The sequence below is a fragment of the Peromyscus californicus genome, unplaced genomic scaffold (assembly GCF_007827085.1).
Source record: "Peromyscus californicus insignis strain IS unplaced genomic scaffold, ASM782708v3 Scaffold_22__1_contigs__length_63687245, whole genome shotgun sequence".
Lineage (NCBI taxonomy): Eukaryota > Metazoa > Chordata > Mammalia > Rodentia > Cricetidae > Peromyscus > Peromyscus californicus.
The window spans coordinates 14,502,225-14,517,182 of record NW_026294525.1 but is presented as its reverse complement, the minus strand read 5'-3'; the positions used below and the strand labels follow the sequence as shown (position 1 = coordinate 14,517,182).

Genomic DNA, 14,958 nt, shown 5'->3' with positions numbered 1-14,958 from the left:
AGGGAGATGTCATGGTTACATGCCATAAGGTTGACCTGGAGACATCACTCTGTGGGAGCGTCAGGATGGACCCTGCATGACCTTTGGGCATTCGAGTTTTGCGACATAAGTATCACACTCACACACAGCACATGCCAGGCGTTACCTTGGTTACATTGCTTAGCGCTAGATACTGAGAAGACAGCTGCGACACTCTGTGCACAAAGCTCTTGCTGGCAGCTTGTCCTTCCCACAGCTGCCGAGCTTTCTCCTTCAGCCTGTGGAGCTGAGGCTCGTAGCACTGTATCTCCTCAAGGACAGACTGGAAAGCACAAGCGAGTTACCATTCAGAGGCTGGGACAAGCACATGGAGGACAAAGCTTGGGCCTATGGAACATGGAAATAAACATCGACAAGCAACTGGAGTCCCCTACAGACTGCATTATTTTCAAGCTACACACAGTGGAATGTCACAGGGAGAAAACAAACCGCGTCTCAGAGGAGAGACGGAAAACATTAATTCTGTCAGAACAAGGAGAAGGCACACGGCATCCCAAGGTGGTGTCAGCTAAGACCAGGGCACCCAGCATGCATCTGGCCACAGAGTGGAGCGAGGAGGGAGTGAAGATGAGGCCAGTTGGCCAGGCCCCAGCACCTGGAGTTTCTGCTGCTCTCTCCTCTTGGCGGGCAGGTCGTAGAGGCGATTGCTGCTCTCCTGTACCAACCTCTCGGTTTTACTCAGCCAGTTTTGCACAGGTTCTGCGCTGACTTCAAAGTCTTTCATCTGGATCTTTAGGTTCTGCAAGGGTTTAGATAATATCAGAGGTGACTGAGCAAACCCAAACCCCACCAGGCTGACTGCCCTCTCAGTAAGGACTCTCTACAAAAGTGCAGGGGAGTGAACTTAATTCGCAGGACCAATGCAAAACAAACAAACAAAGCTAGCATGTGGGCATGGGTTTGTAATCCCAGGATGGAGAAGGTCAATACAGAAGGATCTCTGGAGACTAGCAGACTCTAAGGCATCTAGGCTCAGAAAGAGACCCAATTTTTAAAAGGAGGTTGAGTTTGATTGAAGGAGATACTTGGTGTCAATCTATGACCTACATACATGTGCTTGCATGTGCACGCGCGCACACATACACACACACACACACACACACACACACACACACACACACACACACACACGGAGAAGGACACACAGAGAAAGACAGAAAGAGAGACATAGACAGAGAGAGAAAATAGAGAGATAGAGAGAGACAGAGACAGAGAGACAGAGAGGGAGAGGCAGGCAGAGAGGGAAAATTAGAGAGAGAGAGAGAAAGAGAGAGAGAGAGAGAGAGAGAGAGAGAGAGAGAGAGAGAGAGAGAGAGAGAGAGAGAGATTCAAAGTCCTTCACTTGGCTTATTTATCCAGTGCTTACTCGATGTGGTCCAGCTGTTTCTTTCCTTGTGTTTACCTCTTCCCAGTGTCTAGAATATTTCATCTGTCACTTTAGCACCTATATGACTTTGGAACATCCTTTAAGAATGTTTATACCTTTACTTTTCAAACTATAACCATTGCCTTTAATTCTCTAGCTCTTCTAAGAGAGTATGGCTCTTTTCAATTTCTATTCATTTGCTCTTTAAACCACAGGATTTATCATAGGCAGGGTTGGGCTGTACATTTCCATGTGATACAGCCATGTCTGGCCTCTACCCCGAGACTATAGGTTCCAGGATGGAAGGACCCATGTCTTGTGCTTACTGGGATACATCATCTTTCTTTATGGAATAACCCAACATCGGTAAGGATTGATTAATGATAGGGCAAAAAGCACTATATATAAATACACACCTATATAATTTATGTGTTTATTAAACTTTCTCTGCATGTGAATATTTGTGTGTGTGCACAGGTATGTGAGAGTACACATGTGCATGAATGTGTTCCTATGAGGTCAACATCTTGGGAACTTTTTCTGTGATTACTTTCCACTTTAATTTTTATTATATATATTTTTTAAAGATTTATTTTGTGTGTGCATGTGGGTGCAGGCATTTGTGGTGGCAAGAGGGATTTAGATCCTCTGTAGCTGGAGTTACAAGTGGTTGTGAGCCTCCTGATACGGGAGGTGGGAACTGAACTCAGGTCCTCTGCAAGAGCGGTGTGTGCTCTTAACCACTGACTGTTTTTCCAGCCCCCATACCTTATTTGTTTTGAGGTAGGGTCTCTCAGTGAACTTAGGGCTTACTAATTTGGCTAGACTGGCCAGCCAGTGAGGCCCGAGGACACTTTTGTTCCCACTGCCTCAGTCCTAGACATTTATGGGGGTGATAGGAATTGAATTTAGGTTCTTCTACCTGTGCAGCAAGCACGTGACTAACCGAGGCATCTCCCCAACTCCTCATTTATTTTGCTTTGAAGACATTTATTCTATTCATTAAGAAATGATAAGAACTGTGTGCTCATCACATAAGGATAGTATAAACATTAATCCTTTCATAGACTCTATAAATATATAGATATATAGCATGCTGATAACGTGTTACACATTTCACTATGGAAAAGAAATCTATTTTTTTATGAAGTTCTAGATTCATATGAATTTGAATTTGTTATTAAACTTGCAATATGGACCAAGAAAAGAAGAATTTAGGTAGTTTTAGTAAAGCACCAGGTCCATAAAATGTTAGCTGGAAAACTGAAGTGTGAGGAATGCAGAACCTATTGGACATTGCCTCAAAGCTCTCACTGTATTTGGTCCAGGGTGTTTAGAGCAATGGCTACTTGATCATGTTTTCCATAGGGAGATGAGTTAGCTATAGGCATGCACCAGAGAGTTTAAAACACCCCACAGAGGGAAGATTATTAAGGATGACTCCCGATAAACTGCAAGGTTCATCGGAGCAGAGGGTGTGTCCTGTTTTAGTCTGGACTAATCCTTGACAAATACTAACGGCGTAACTGAAAGCATCTGGTAGTCCAAGGCATGTCCGTCTTTCTGTTATTGCTGTTTCATGGAGCAGCTAAACTTGGCAAACTAGGTAGGCGACCATGACCAAAAACTATGGGTTTGCAAATATCTCAGGGAGTACAGAGAAAGCTGGGTGCTTCATCTGTGCACAGTGACTGCGTGCTAAGCTCTCAAACCTTGTGTCAATGTGTAAATATATCCAGGAGTCTCCATCACTCACCAGCTGTGCGAATTTGGCAGATTTTTAGCAATCCTGTACCTTTGTCTGTCTCCCCCTGACCTCTTTCCTTCCCTTCATTCCTTCTCTACCTACCTTCTTCCCCTTTTCTTCTTTCTTTAAATTATTTACTTATTTTGACAGGGCCTCACTGTATGATCCAGGATGGCCTCAGATTCGCTGTGCAGCCCAACCTCCTAATCATCCTGCTCCCCATCTTTTTGTATGACAGTTCTGCACCACCGTGCATGGCTCCTTTATTTCTTCATCCATATGACAGAAACAAATGATTTATAGTGATCTATAGTGGCTCCGACCATTAAATGTACTGGTGTATGGAATTGCCCACAAGTGCCAGGCACAGGTGGATGTTTACTATCACTGGTTTCTCAGTTCTACTGTCTTTTCTGCCCTTCATGCTGCTGTTAACTGCTGCATCCCTGACCGTTAGTCACAGACCACTTTCCAGGTACACAAAACTGAGTGTGGAGTAAATTGATTAAATCATGTCATTCCCCAAGACCATACTTCACAACATATTTATATCTCTGTTCATGTTCCAGTTAATAGCCTCCTCATTCACACCTTCTTCCAGATGAGAAACCGAAGGATCAAACCTATCTTGGGCACCACCCCATATGGCTAATTGCCAAACCCTGCTGTGTTTTGTCTTAGAGATGAATCATCTACACTATGACTGCCATTTAGACTCTCCCATTCATCAGTCCCACTATAGCAAGTTTCCTCTGCTTTCCTGGCTGTGTATGACTCCCCACTCTTGTTTACACTACAGTCAGAAAGTGGACATGTTTGTCTCCGGCTTTAAGGCCTGCAAATTCCTCATTCAGTCTGCCTCAAAGCATCTTGAGGGAAGAAATGAGTCCTAGTGCCCTAAGTATCCACTGTATGCAATGAGTCCCAGTGCCCTAAGTACCCACTGTACGCAATGAGTTCTGTCCTCTGCATCTGTGATAGTTCATGATAGGTTCCGTCCCAGGAAAACTGTGTCATGGGTTCCTATGAGGGAAACAAGGCACCCAGACATTTTACTATATGGTCCTAATCTGTGCCTCCAGTTACCTCTATGGTTCCTCTGCCTAAACTTCGTATCTGCATCAAATTTCTCGACATCTTCCACATTTCAACATCATTCACAATTTCCTGGTCCAATGGACTCAGTTCCTTCTATAGGAAATGTGTGCCAACCTTGGAAAATTCAAAGGGCACATGGCCTTCAAGGTACAGTTTAAATGTCACTTCTCTGGACACCTTCTTTGACTTCTCCATTAGAGTCAGTACCATCATTCTATGAGTCTCCATGCCTTATCCTGAATATTCCTGCACTGCAGTCATCTCTTTCATGGGAATTACCTTCTAGAAAATGAAATTCTGGAAACAAAGAAAAGACTTTCCCTCCTCTGTTCTCTCATGTTTTCCTATTACCGAAAGGTGTACTATGTCTATTCCTATTAGGAAAAGAAGGAGGAATGGGGTTGGGATTGGGTCAAATAGAAGAGTTCTACCTCCCATGCAGACAAAGCAGATTAACAAAACTGGCAATCCCTGGCCTTCCCTGTTCTTGGGCACTATTGGAGTAAGATCATCTTGGCATGAGAGCCAGATTCACTGCACAACTCTTGCTTTGGAGGCCACATGGAGCTAATGATTTTCACAGGGTCACAGGTAATTTCCATGCACTGCATGGTTACTACTGTTTTTAGTGGAGGATGCTCACCATGAACAACAGCTAATGACAAAGGAGAGCTCAAAGCTCTTAGCTTAAGAAAGAACCAAGAAAGCCTGTTTTCTCTTCCTGATGGCAACTCCCTATTACAGTCTCCTTCCTGTCTTGTATTGATTGTGCTCATCATCAAATTAAGGATCTATCTTCCCAGGAAATGTTTTTCTGGGAAGGGTAAGACACCTTCCATACATCTGAGAGAAGAGTTAATACAAAGAATAAATGATCTCAGAAGAAAAGACATTCTGCATTGTGGTAGAAATGATGATATAGTATTAGTAAGTTGTCTTTGTAGGAAATGAAATCACATGAATGTTGTCTTCCTTCGTACTTAACACCCCAAACCTGATGCTAGTGGGTGTTATATGAACTCTGAGCCAATATTTTGTAGCCTTGCAGGACTTCTTCTGTTCATTCTAGAATAATTGCCCAAACTGCAGCGTTTCAAATGCAAGATTAAACGTGATGCTCAGACGTGCAGTTGGCTGTTCCTACAGGGGTGTGCATGGATGAATCCGTGGCCACAGCCACTGTGCAAGAAGTTGTCTAATCCCTCAGGACTACTCAGACTTCCAGCACTGGGCCCATCTTTCTTTGTCTGGCTGCCTGTTCCTATGCAAAATGTGATGCATTGAACCACTTTACCCATCCATCACCATCACCAAACCCCACAGAGCATGCCCAGGGTGGTACCTGTGCCGTACCTCTAAGGCGGATTCCTTCTGGTGGAGATTGGCATGAAAATTTTTCCAATCTTCTTTTGCGGTTATAACTTTGGCCTGGACGCCTTCTGCTTTCTCTTTGGTCAGCAGGGAGCTCAGGAGCTCCCCTTTGGACAGCATTGTGTTTAGCTTATGCTGCCCATTTTCACTCTCTGACAGAAACTCCTATAAGAAAAATATAAAATTAGGTACCTTAAGACACGCGATGCGTTAATATTCTTTGCCTGTATGTCTCAGTGAAATCAAGGAGAACAAATGACTATTTTATTGCCTAAGTTAAATGACCCGGTTTTCCTTTAGCAATCCAGTTGTGAAATACTTCGTTTCCTAATATAAATTCTCGATGGACCGCAAAACATTGGGAGGTATTTTATGAACTGTTATCACTTGTTTAAAAAAAATAAACAGGAGAAGTAATGAGGATGAAGAGACAATAATGGCTATAAAGTAATCTCTGGCTAAGTTTAGTATAGAAAAATAAATGCCACATGGCTCTGTATAATTGGTGGAGCTGTATGATATCTTTGGCTCTGAGCAGTCTAGCTGCCAAAGCAAGAATACACACAGGCAGGTCCATGACTTACAGAGCTCGTATGATAAAATAAAACTACTTTGGCAGAACAATCACCCCATCAGAAGATGACAGGAAAGCTTCCATTGTGGGGAGGGTTCCATAAAGTGGATGCTATTAAATGAAATAGGGGGCATTGTTGTGAGTAGTTTATAAAAAAAAAATAGTAACAGGGTATTTTATAGGGTTGTTCTTACAAATTCATGACATAATGGCAACATGAAGTGTGGCCACACTGTGTAGCTTTCTCAACACTTGAGTTTATCTAGAGGTTAAGTTTCTCTCTTGATAAGTAAGTATGTTCTCTGGGTTAGAGTCGATGCTAATTATTATTCCCAGACATTAGAGAAGAAACAAAATAAATAAGCAGCTAAAGTTTATCTTTTCTGCGAAGAAACATCAATGTAGAGACTCTATGCTTTGGACTTTAGTGAAAGCACATTGGTTTAGTTTGAGGGGTGAGTTGTCCCCCATGGACTCGTGTTGAAATCTTGGTCTCTAGTGTGGTGATGCTTAAAAGGAGGGACCTGATGGGTGGTCCTGATGCAGTTAGAGCCAGACCCTTGAGAGAGCTAAAATAAACACATACATTTAATTTTTTATTTATTTGTTGTGTTTTCATGTGCATGTGGGAATTGGTTCTCTTCTCCCTCCATGTGGGGTTCCAGGGATTGAACTCAGGTCTTCAGGCTTGGCAGAGAGGACTTTTTTTTACTGGCTGAGCCACCTCCCTGGGCTGGAGAGAATTCTAAGAAAACAAGCTGGCCACTTCCTAGTATCATTTGCTTCCTGTCTGATGTGGCCCTGTCCTGCTGGCAGGTCTATATGCCATGATGGAATCCTAGCCTTCGAGCTCAACTGATTCCAGAGTTGTTTCCTCAGCCTTCAGGATGGTGAGCTAAATCAACTTGTTTACTCCGTAAAGCAGGCTACACAATCATGCAAAAATGGACCAAGACAGGACTTCATGAAGACATCTCTTGTGATGGATGGCTACTTCCTACAAGCCACTGGGCTAGGAGTCACAGAAAAGGCTGTTGTCAAAAACGGAACTGGGTTTCATAATCGCAAATAAACTGGTGGTTGAATGTTTCCAGCTCTACTCCCTGGCCTGGAGCAAAGTTGGAGGAATTTTAAAAGCACCACATTTCCAAACGAAATCTGTCTTGTTACATCACAAACCGAGATTCAAAAGAGTGAACTAGGTAGAAATAAACACCATGATTTCAGAGCCTGTGTCTGGTAGACGAGGTTCTCACATGGGCCCTTCCTTATTCATAGTTGCCCGTATTCATATGTTTTCCAGCAAGTAATTCAAATTCTCCAAGTATTGGCTCAAGATCGCTGGTATGAAAAGTAACCGGCCACATGTGACACATCCATGAAAAACAAGGTCACTACAGTGTCTAGAAGTGCGGCTGCTGAAATGGCACTATGGAGCTGTAGTTAGCTGAGGGAAATATTACAATAAAATCAAGCAAATAAGCAAACATCACGTGTGGCTGCAGCTCTGGCTGCCTCAGACCCAAGCCTCCGACCTCACTGAGATACCTTTGTCCTACTGGCAGGCTGAGAGCAATAATATCACACACCAATATTGCATCATGGTTGGAGTGAAAATTAATGAAAAAGGACCCTCAGAGTGCTCAGGTGCAGTGTTATTACGTTCAAGGAACTCTTATTGTTTTCCAAGCCCTTATTAAAACATAAGATAGCATAAGGTTATGTATAGGAGTGGGCTAGTTTCCCTTGAGTTGTTTCAAGGGTGGGTCTATCTGAAATTTCCATTTCTTAAGCTAAACTTGAATTTGTAGTGCTCTTACACAAAGACCCGGAGTAGCATCTTAGTCTAACTCAGCATGGCTGTTGGCAGGGTCAGCAGAGCTCTTACCTGGATTTTCTGAAGACTTGCAGAGACTTCGCTAAGATTCTGAGGTAGATCGAAACACTTGGCCGTGGTGATTTTTGCGTTAACCAACCACTGCTGGAAGCCCCTGAAGGCCTTCCGAAATCTTTGTTGCAAAATCTGTTCTTTGTTCTGGCAGCCCTTGGATGCTTGCAGACAGAGACTGAAAGGGTGATTTGCAAATTTGATGACAGAAGAAAAGCAAAGAAGTTGATTCAGGTGATACCTGACGGAGTCCGCAGTTCTCAGGAATGTGCAGTCAGCTAATTTGTTTCTCTGTTTCACTCTTAATTGATATTGTCACTATAATCACACTATAAACACATTCTAGCTTCTTTAATTATTTTTGCGCTGGGTCTCACTATGTCACACAGGCTGTTCTCCATCTCTGAGCTTAGATAGCCCTCCACATAAGCCTCCTGAGAAGCTAGAACTGCAGACACCCACTCCATGCTCAGCTTAGCTCCTACTTTATATTTTGAATATTTTGAAGCCAGATAGAGCTAATTTATTTATTTATTTTCCTGGAATCCTACCTATAACTGAGATGGAAGGAAGGGCGTCTTGGCGACATACCAAGATTCTGTCATAAAGGAAATACCAATGAAATTATTTTGAACAGTGGGACGGTTCATGCTTACCAGTTGTATTCCTTAATTAAGCTGGAGACTTTCCCACTGTATGGACTCAGGTCCCTGGAAAACCGGCAAAGTTCATTCAACTGAGACTTGAGATCCTCCGTCATAGGCTCTGCCTTTTGTAGAGCATCCAGGATCTCCTAATAGAGAAAACCAAGACAAGTACTGAACTGGGAGACTTCCATATCTTCACACTCTACATGCATACACTGTAAGTTATTAGTGAGGGGAAAACCAACCCAGTGAACTCAGTAATGGGACAAGGTCTATTTTCAGGTTTTTGTCCTGATGGCATGTGGGTCATCTATATCTACTTCTGGCCATGGAGAGACACTCCTGCATCAAGTATAACGTAGTTAAATGATTGAATCATCAATGAGTTAAAGCAAGAACAAAGAGAAAATACCCTAATTATTTAGAAATTGGTCCAACTAGACTATTTGGAAAGTGTCTATCATTTAAGACATAAAATGATCATTTAAATAAAAAGCAACATATTTTTACTTATAATATATATTCCAATGGATTTTATGTAGTATTTCCAGTGAACACTGATATGAACAACTTCTTATAACCCACAGGTCTTATTTACCTACTTGATTATATACCTCATGGTTTCTTTCATATAATCATCAAATCTTTGCTAATGTCCAGTATGACATTCAAGGACTCCCATGAATAAAGGTATCATTCTCCTTCTGGAAGAGCTCATAACTTAACCAATGAACAGTATACAAATAATCATGACACTAAACATATTTAAACCAAAATGAAACCCTAGGATTGAGGAGCACAATTCTGAAATCAAATCATGGTCAACTGGGCTTTGCAATTAGAACATTCCTCTTATATGATTAATATCAAGGGACAAATGAGACCCTGCATGGCCAAGTCCTTAGCACAATGCCTGCTACACAACTCAATGCCTACTTTGTAAAATTAGAAGAGGAATAACAGTCAAATACATAATGAAACTGTGTCAATGTCACCAGAACAAAGCAAATTTATAAAAAATGCATACACGTGTGTGCATGCACATACACAGTTTAAACTGTGGAGAAAGGACAAGTAGATACGAAACTACTTGATGAGTAGTTATTGCTCCTACTATTGCTGTTCTCAGTGGTTTCCGGAGAGATGGCCCACAGCCCTCCTCAACACACCAATTCATGTTGTGTTGTCATACTATAAATGACGTCACTATCCTTGGGTTGCTGTCAATCAGAAGATTTGGCACCACGCTGTGGTATGTAGTTATTTCCTCTGAATTCAAACTGTCCCTCCTGGAGGGTGGGGAAGCCTCAGAAGATGCAGAAACCTCACAAAACTGAAAGTGACGAGGATCCGAAGTCCCCTCCCGCCCCCAAGGTTATCCAAGCAGTGACTGAGTGCTGGAGGAGGGAGATGATTGTCAGGGGAGCTGTCTGCAAGTCCAGCAGAGAGTTCTATGTCTGCAGCTTTCATGAGTGAGATGCAACGCTAGGGGAGGTCTTCAGTGATGCAGCTGCTTCTGAGGTATCCATGTGAGGAGCTCCACATTATTCACTGGCTCACCAAGCTACGCTTAGGGGGGCTTCTTTCTTCAGTGTATCATCTGTGATGTATTTGGGATGAATGAATGTCTGCTCACATCTCCCCAGGAAAAGTCACGTGACACACTCACTTGTTCCCCTCTCACTTCATGCAGAGACACCCAAGCTTCATCTATTCTAAGTCACAGCTCTTTGAACTACGTGCCTCCTCGCCTCCTCACATTCTTTCTCCTGGCCCCCACTTACGTCTTCTAATTTCCTAGAATGGCACAGGGCTCTTAAGTGACTCCTGTTCTATTCTCCTTCCCTACACTTCTCCTTCCTTCATGTTATTCCTCCACATCACCTATCTGATCAAGTTGTAATCACCCCCCAGGATTCTGCTCTACCACTGGTCCTTCAAGGGATTCTCTGTGGTCCTTCCATCTTCCTGGGGATGCTTATCTGAGGATGCTGTGCTGGGTAGTTTTATACCAATGTGACACGAGCTAGAGTCATTTGGGAAGAGGAAACCTCACTGAAACAATACCCCCCACAAGACTGGCTTTGTAGGCAAGCCTGTGGTACAATTTTTTCTGATTGATGATTGATGTGGGTCAGCCCAGCTCACTGGGGGAGGTATCATTTCTGGGAAGGTGTTTCTGGGTGCCATAAGAAAGCAGGCTGGGCAAGCTATGAAGAACAATCCAGTAAAGCGGCTCCCCTTCACGAGCTCTTGCCCTGAATTCCCTCCGTGATGGAGTGTAGCCTGAAAGTTGTAAACAGAAATAAAACCCTTCCACCCCCAAGTTGTTTTGGTCATTGTTTCCTCATGGCAATTGAAACCCTAACTAGGACAGATGTACAGCACGTCTGGAACATTTGTCATGAGGACTGTCTCTACCTGTTTCGTACTTCTCTGTCCACACAGATTATGATCTTGAAGGCAGGGGCAGGGTTCTAGGAATGTCCATGGAAAGTAGCTCAATGTCTGAGCTAGAGGCTCTAAAACATGCCTTGGCTTTTTTTTTCCCTTTCCATCCCCTTTCATTTTCTTTTATTCTCTCCATTTCCTTTCTTGTGGCGCTGGGGATGGAATCCTGGGTCTCACAGCAAGCCATGGAAACATTCTTCCGCTGACCTGTATCCCAAAGCCCTCTTTTATTTAGAAAACTCACAGAAAACAACCATACGGTTTCTCTCTGAAACTCTAAACACTAACCCAAAAATAGCCAATTTATTTTCTTACCATATTGAATATTTTAAAAGGAAATATCACGAGAAATGCAATTATCTACCAAAAATTTTTAAAATGAGATTTAAGTAGGCCAAGCATAAATTAGGTGACATTGAAAACAAATTTTTTTTCAGTCAAAGTTTACATTTAAAAAATACATTCATGGGGCTGCAGAGATGGCTCAGTGGTTAAGAGAGATTTTGACTTTCCCGCGGAGTCCGAGTTGGGTTCCCAGCACCCACACTGAAGGACTCACAACTACTGATAACTCCAGCTGTAAGTGATCTGACCCCCTCTTCTGTCTTCCATGGCACCTGCACACATATGTGCTTACATACATGCACACACACATACACATAAATAAAAAAAATCAATCTTTAATGACTTCATCTTCAATCCAGATTTTAGTCGAACCTTGACTCTCACAAATACTGCGTTGGCTCATATGCTTTTGTTTCCATCAAGCTCTGAAGGCATTCTTTTCTTTGTCCGACTAAAGGAATAGAGCTACATCTCCAAACTAACAACCCCATAGTTTGAAAAGGAATTTTATAAATACAATCAACAGGATGTGTGGAGTGTTGTATTCCATAGCTGACATCCACCGACCTTAAAGGGATTTCCTGATGACATAAGATAAAACACTTACAATGGCCTGTAGTGCTCACTCTGATGGGCAGGAGTCATGAAGCCTTCCTAACAGCAAGATATTGCTGTCAGAGCCCAAGTCCATCTATTTTATAAACATTTTGTTGCACACTCATGGAGTTTGAAATGTTATCTTAAATTTTAGAAAAAATTTCAGCATTAGACTATTGACTGTTTTTCTTGTTAGATGACTATGACTATTGAGAGGTAATGTCCTATTGTCCTCAGAATCTACAGCCCTGGAGTCAAACGTAGATGTGACAGCAGGGACTGCCCATCATCCTGGACTCAGCACAATTGAAAACCTGTATTTCTGATTACATCAGCACGTGTATCCTTATTAACCCTTGTCTATTATCCAATAACAGTCCCAACATAGAAGAGGATCACTGAGGATAGTAATGTAATTCTAGCTACAACCAGACATTTCTTTAAAAGTCTTTTCACTCACATTAAGAGAATGGGAGAAAAGGGAAACAAAAAAGAACTGAAACACTGTGACTTATTATCATCATCATTATCATCATCATCAGACTCCATGGAACAGTTCCCAGCCTCTCTTTTTGTCCCTGTAGAATCAAGTGATTTTGATTTTGGCTTGATTCTGATGGTAAGCCTAAAGTCTGAGGAAAGCCTTAGAAAACAATCCAAACAGCTGAGAAACATTCTCAGTAAAACAGCACCCGGCTAGTTACGCACTTTTATTTCATAGCGAACCACGCCTGCCCCCAAAAGTTGACTTAAACAAGACGGCGCTGGAAATACTCCGTGACTTCCTAATGGGCTGGAGCTATTTCGAAATGATTATAACATAAATAGAAGCAGGGACGCTTACTTCACTAGACTTCCTTTTAAGGACAGCCGCGATTCTGAGCGTTATTATAAAGCAGCAAATATTGAGAGGATTGCCAAGGCACCCAAGAGGACTCCAAGAAGGCAGAGACTGTGAAACTTCAGCTCATTCTCCCTTTCCTGCTTCCCTTTCTCACATTTTAAAAGAGGTAGCAGTTAAAAAAAAAAATACCTGGAAGGCGACTAGTAAGCGTTAATGTGTATTAACAAGCTAACTCAAGTTCAGCTGTCAAATCCACAAAGAGGACAAACAGACCCAGTGAACACTACTAGCTGGTGCTTCAGTGGATCGTCAAATGTGTCTCTCAAAGCGATGAATTCAATCAGTTAATTGTCTGAAAGAGTTAACTAGCAAGAAAGCAGCTATGACTCTCAGTCTATTTATGCCTCTGCCCACAGGCCATTTTCCAGGCTGAATGGCTGGATACAGTATTGCAAATTCTTACACCATCAGAAAGAAAGTAACGTATCTCCACCAGAAATAATGTTCCCTACAGGATATAAGAGCACTGCCCATGTATGTTAACTTTTACCGAAGTTTGATTTATAGAAGGAGGAGGAAAAAAGTTCACACTTGGGAAATCTGTTAAATACTTTTTGCTGCCTCTGAATGCGCCATGCTCTTACTTAGCACGGGCTTTTTTTTTTTTTTTTTTAAAGCAACCACAGAGCCAAAGAAATGTTTAGCTTATCCACCCCAGTGGTAAACAGGAAGGCAAAGGCCAACTTACATGTCCTTTGTGCCAGCATTCCACTATCTCCTCATCCGTGTTCTTGCCTTCCAGGAGGGTGAGCTGCTGGGCCCAGGTTTTCAGAAGAGTGTTGAACTGCTCCAGGGCCTGCTCAAGCTGGGCCACCTGGCCAGAGAATTCCTGCTCGGAGAGGGCCATTTCGCTGACCAGGTTCTCCAGGCTGCTCTGTGCTTGGAAGAGGCTATCTTCCCACTGCCTCCAGTCAGCGCGCAGGGCCTGCATCTCTGAGTTCAGAAGCTCACACCCACTGGCAGCTGTGTTCTGTTTCACTGCCGGGGCCAGCAGCTCCACTCTGCTTAGGCGGCCTGCACCGATCTCTCTGGAATCTATCAGCTCCTGTAATGGAATATCGCCATGGAAACCAAGGAGGCCCTTAGTCACTTGGGCTGCCAGTTTTCAAATGTGTGCAGAATAGGACTCTGTCCTGCTATGAAGTCTGAGGGAATGCGCCAAAGGGACCAGAGCTGTTGAGTCTACAATCGCCCACGTTCTATTAGAAGCAATCGGTATCATGAGGGCCTGACTTATTGCAAAATCACTCAGGGAGTCTCAGTGTCTTCACAGGCTGGACAGGCATGCTGAACACAGGCAGTATCCAGATATGTGAAGTGGGGTAGTGACTTATTCATCTGTGGTGTTCAGCTCCTCTAGACTAAAAAGAATCCCAGAGAACCTTATTTCCCCATACTTGGATGTACCAGGGAACTGTGTCCTGTTTGAGAACTCTACCTTAGTCCCATCATCTTCCATAGAAGGGTGACTTAAATCACATTTCTTCCTGCTGGGAGTCAGGCTGACCCACGTCAAGAAGGGAACAAGCCCTCCTCAATCTCAGATTTTCCTGTACCTAAGGAGGCATTTTTACGGCCACTGAAATGAATAATTCACAGACTGACTTAATTAACCATTTATAGCAAACTCCAGCCTGGGTTTGCTTATTGCTGTCATGTTTCCCTCAGAAAAAAGAAACCTCACTAGAAATTTGACAATTCAGATACCACGCTTAGCCTCGAGGCTCCCATTGAGAAAGGACTTTATGATGTAATTAGAATAATCATTGTGAAATAGGCGAGTCAAGGCACTTTCTCTTGGAAATGGATGCTTCTGATGACATTTTTTCTCGCTAAAATAGTCATCTGCATACATATTTGTAACATGCATTGCTATAGCTAGATTTCGGTTGGTGTTAATGCACAAGTATGTGTTAACTCCTGAGTTATGT

The 14,958-nt window shown here is 42.8% G+C and overlaps 1 protein-coding gene across 17 annotated transcripts in view; it reads right to left on the bottom strand.

Annotated features, from left to right (window-relative positions):
• The window catches only part of Syne1 (spectrin repeat containing nuclear envelope protein 1), a 477,641-nt gene that overhangs the window by 228,045 nt on the left and 234,638 nt on the right, over positions 1-14,958 (bottom strand). For all 17 annotated transcript variants that reach the window (XM_052750933.1, XM_052750946.1, XM_052750935.1 and 14 more), the window contains 6 exons: positions 13,716-14,072; positions 8,740-8,876; positions 8,084-8,261; positions 5,604-5,786; positions 635-778; positions 146-301 (listed from right to left, as the gene is read on the bottom strand). In XM_052750933.1, the coding sequence (XP_052606893.1) occupies positions 146-301; positions 635-778; positions 5,604-5,786; positions 8,084-8,261; positions 8,740-8,876; positions 13,716-14,072 (1,155 nt within the window). The remainder of the gene's footprint in view (positions 1-145; positions 302-634; positions 779-5,603; positions 5,787-8,083; positions 8,262-8,739; positions 8,877-13,715; positions 14,073-14,958) is intronic.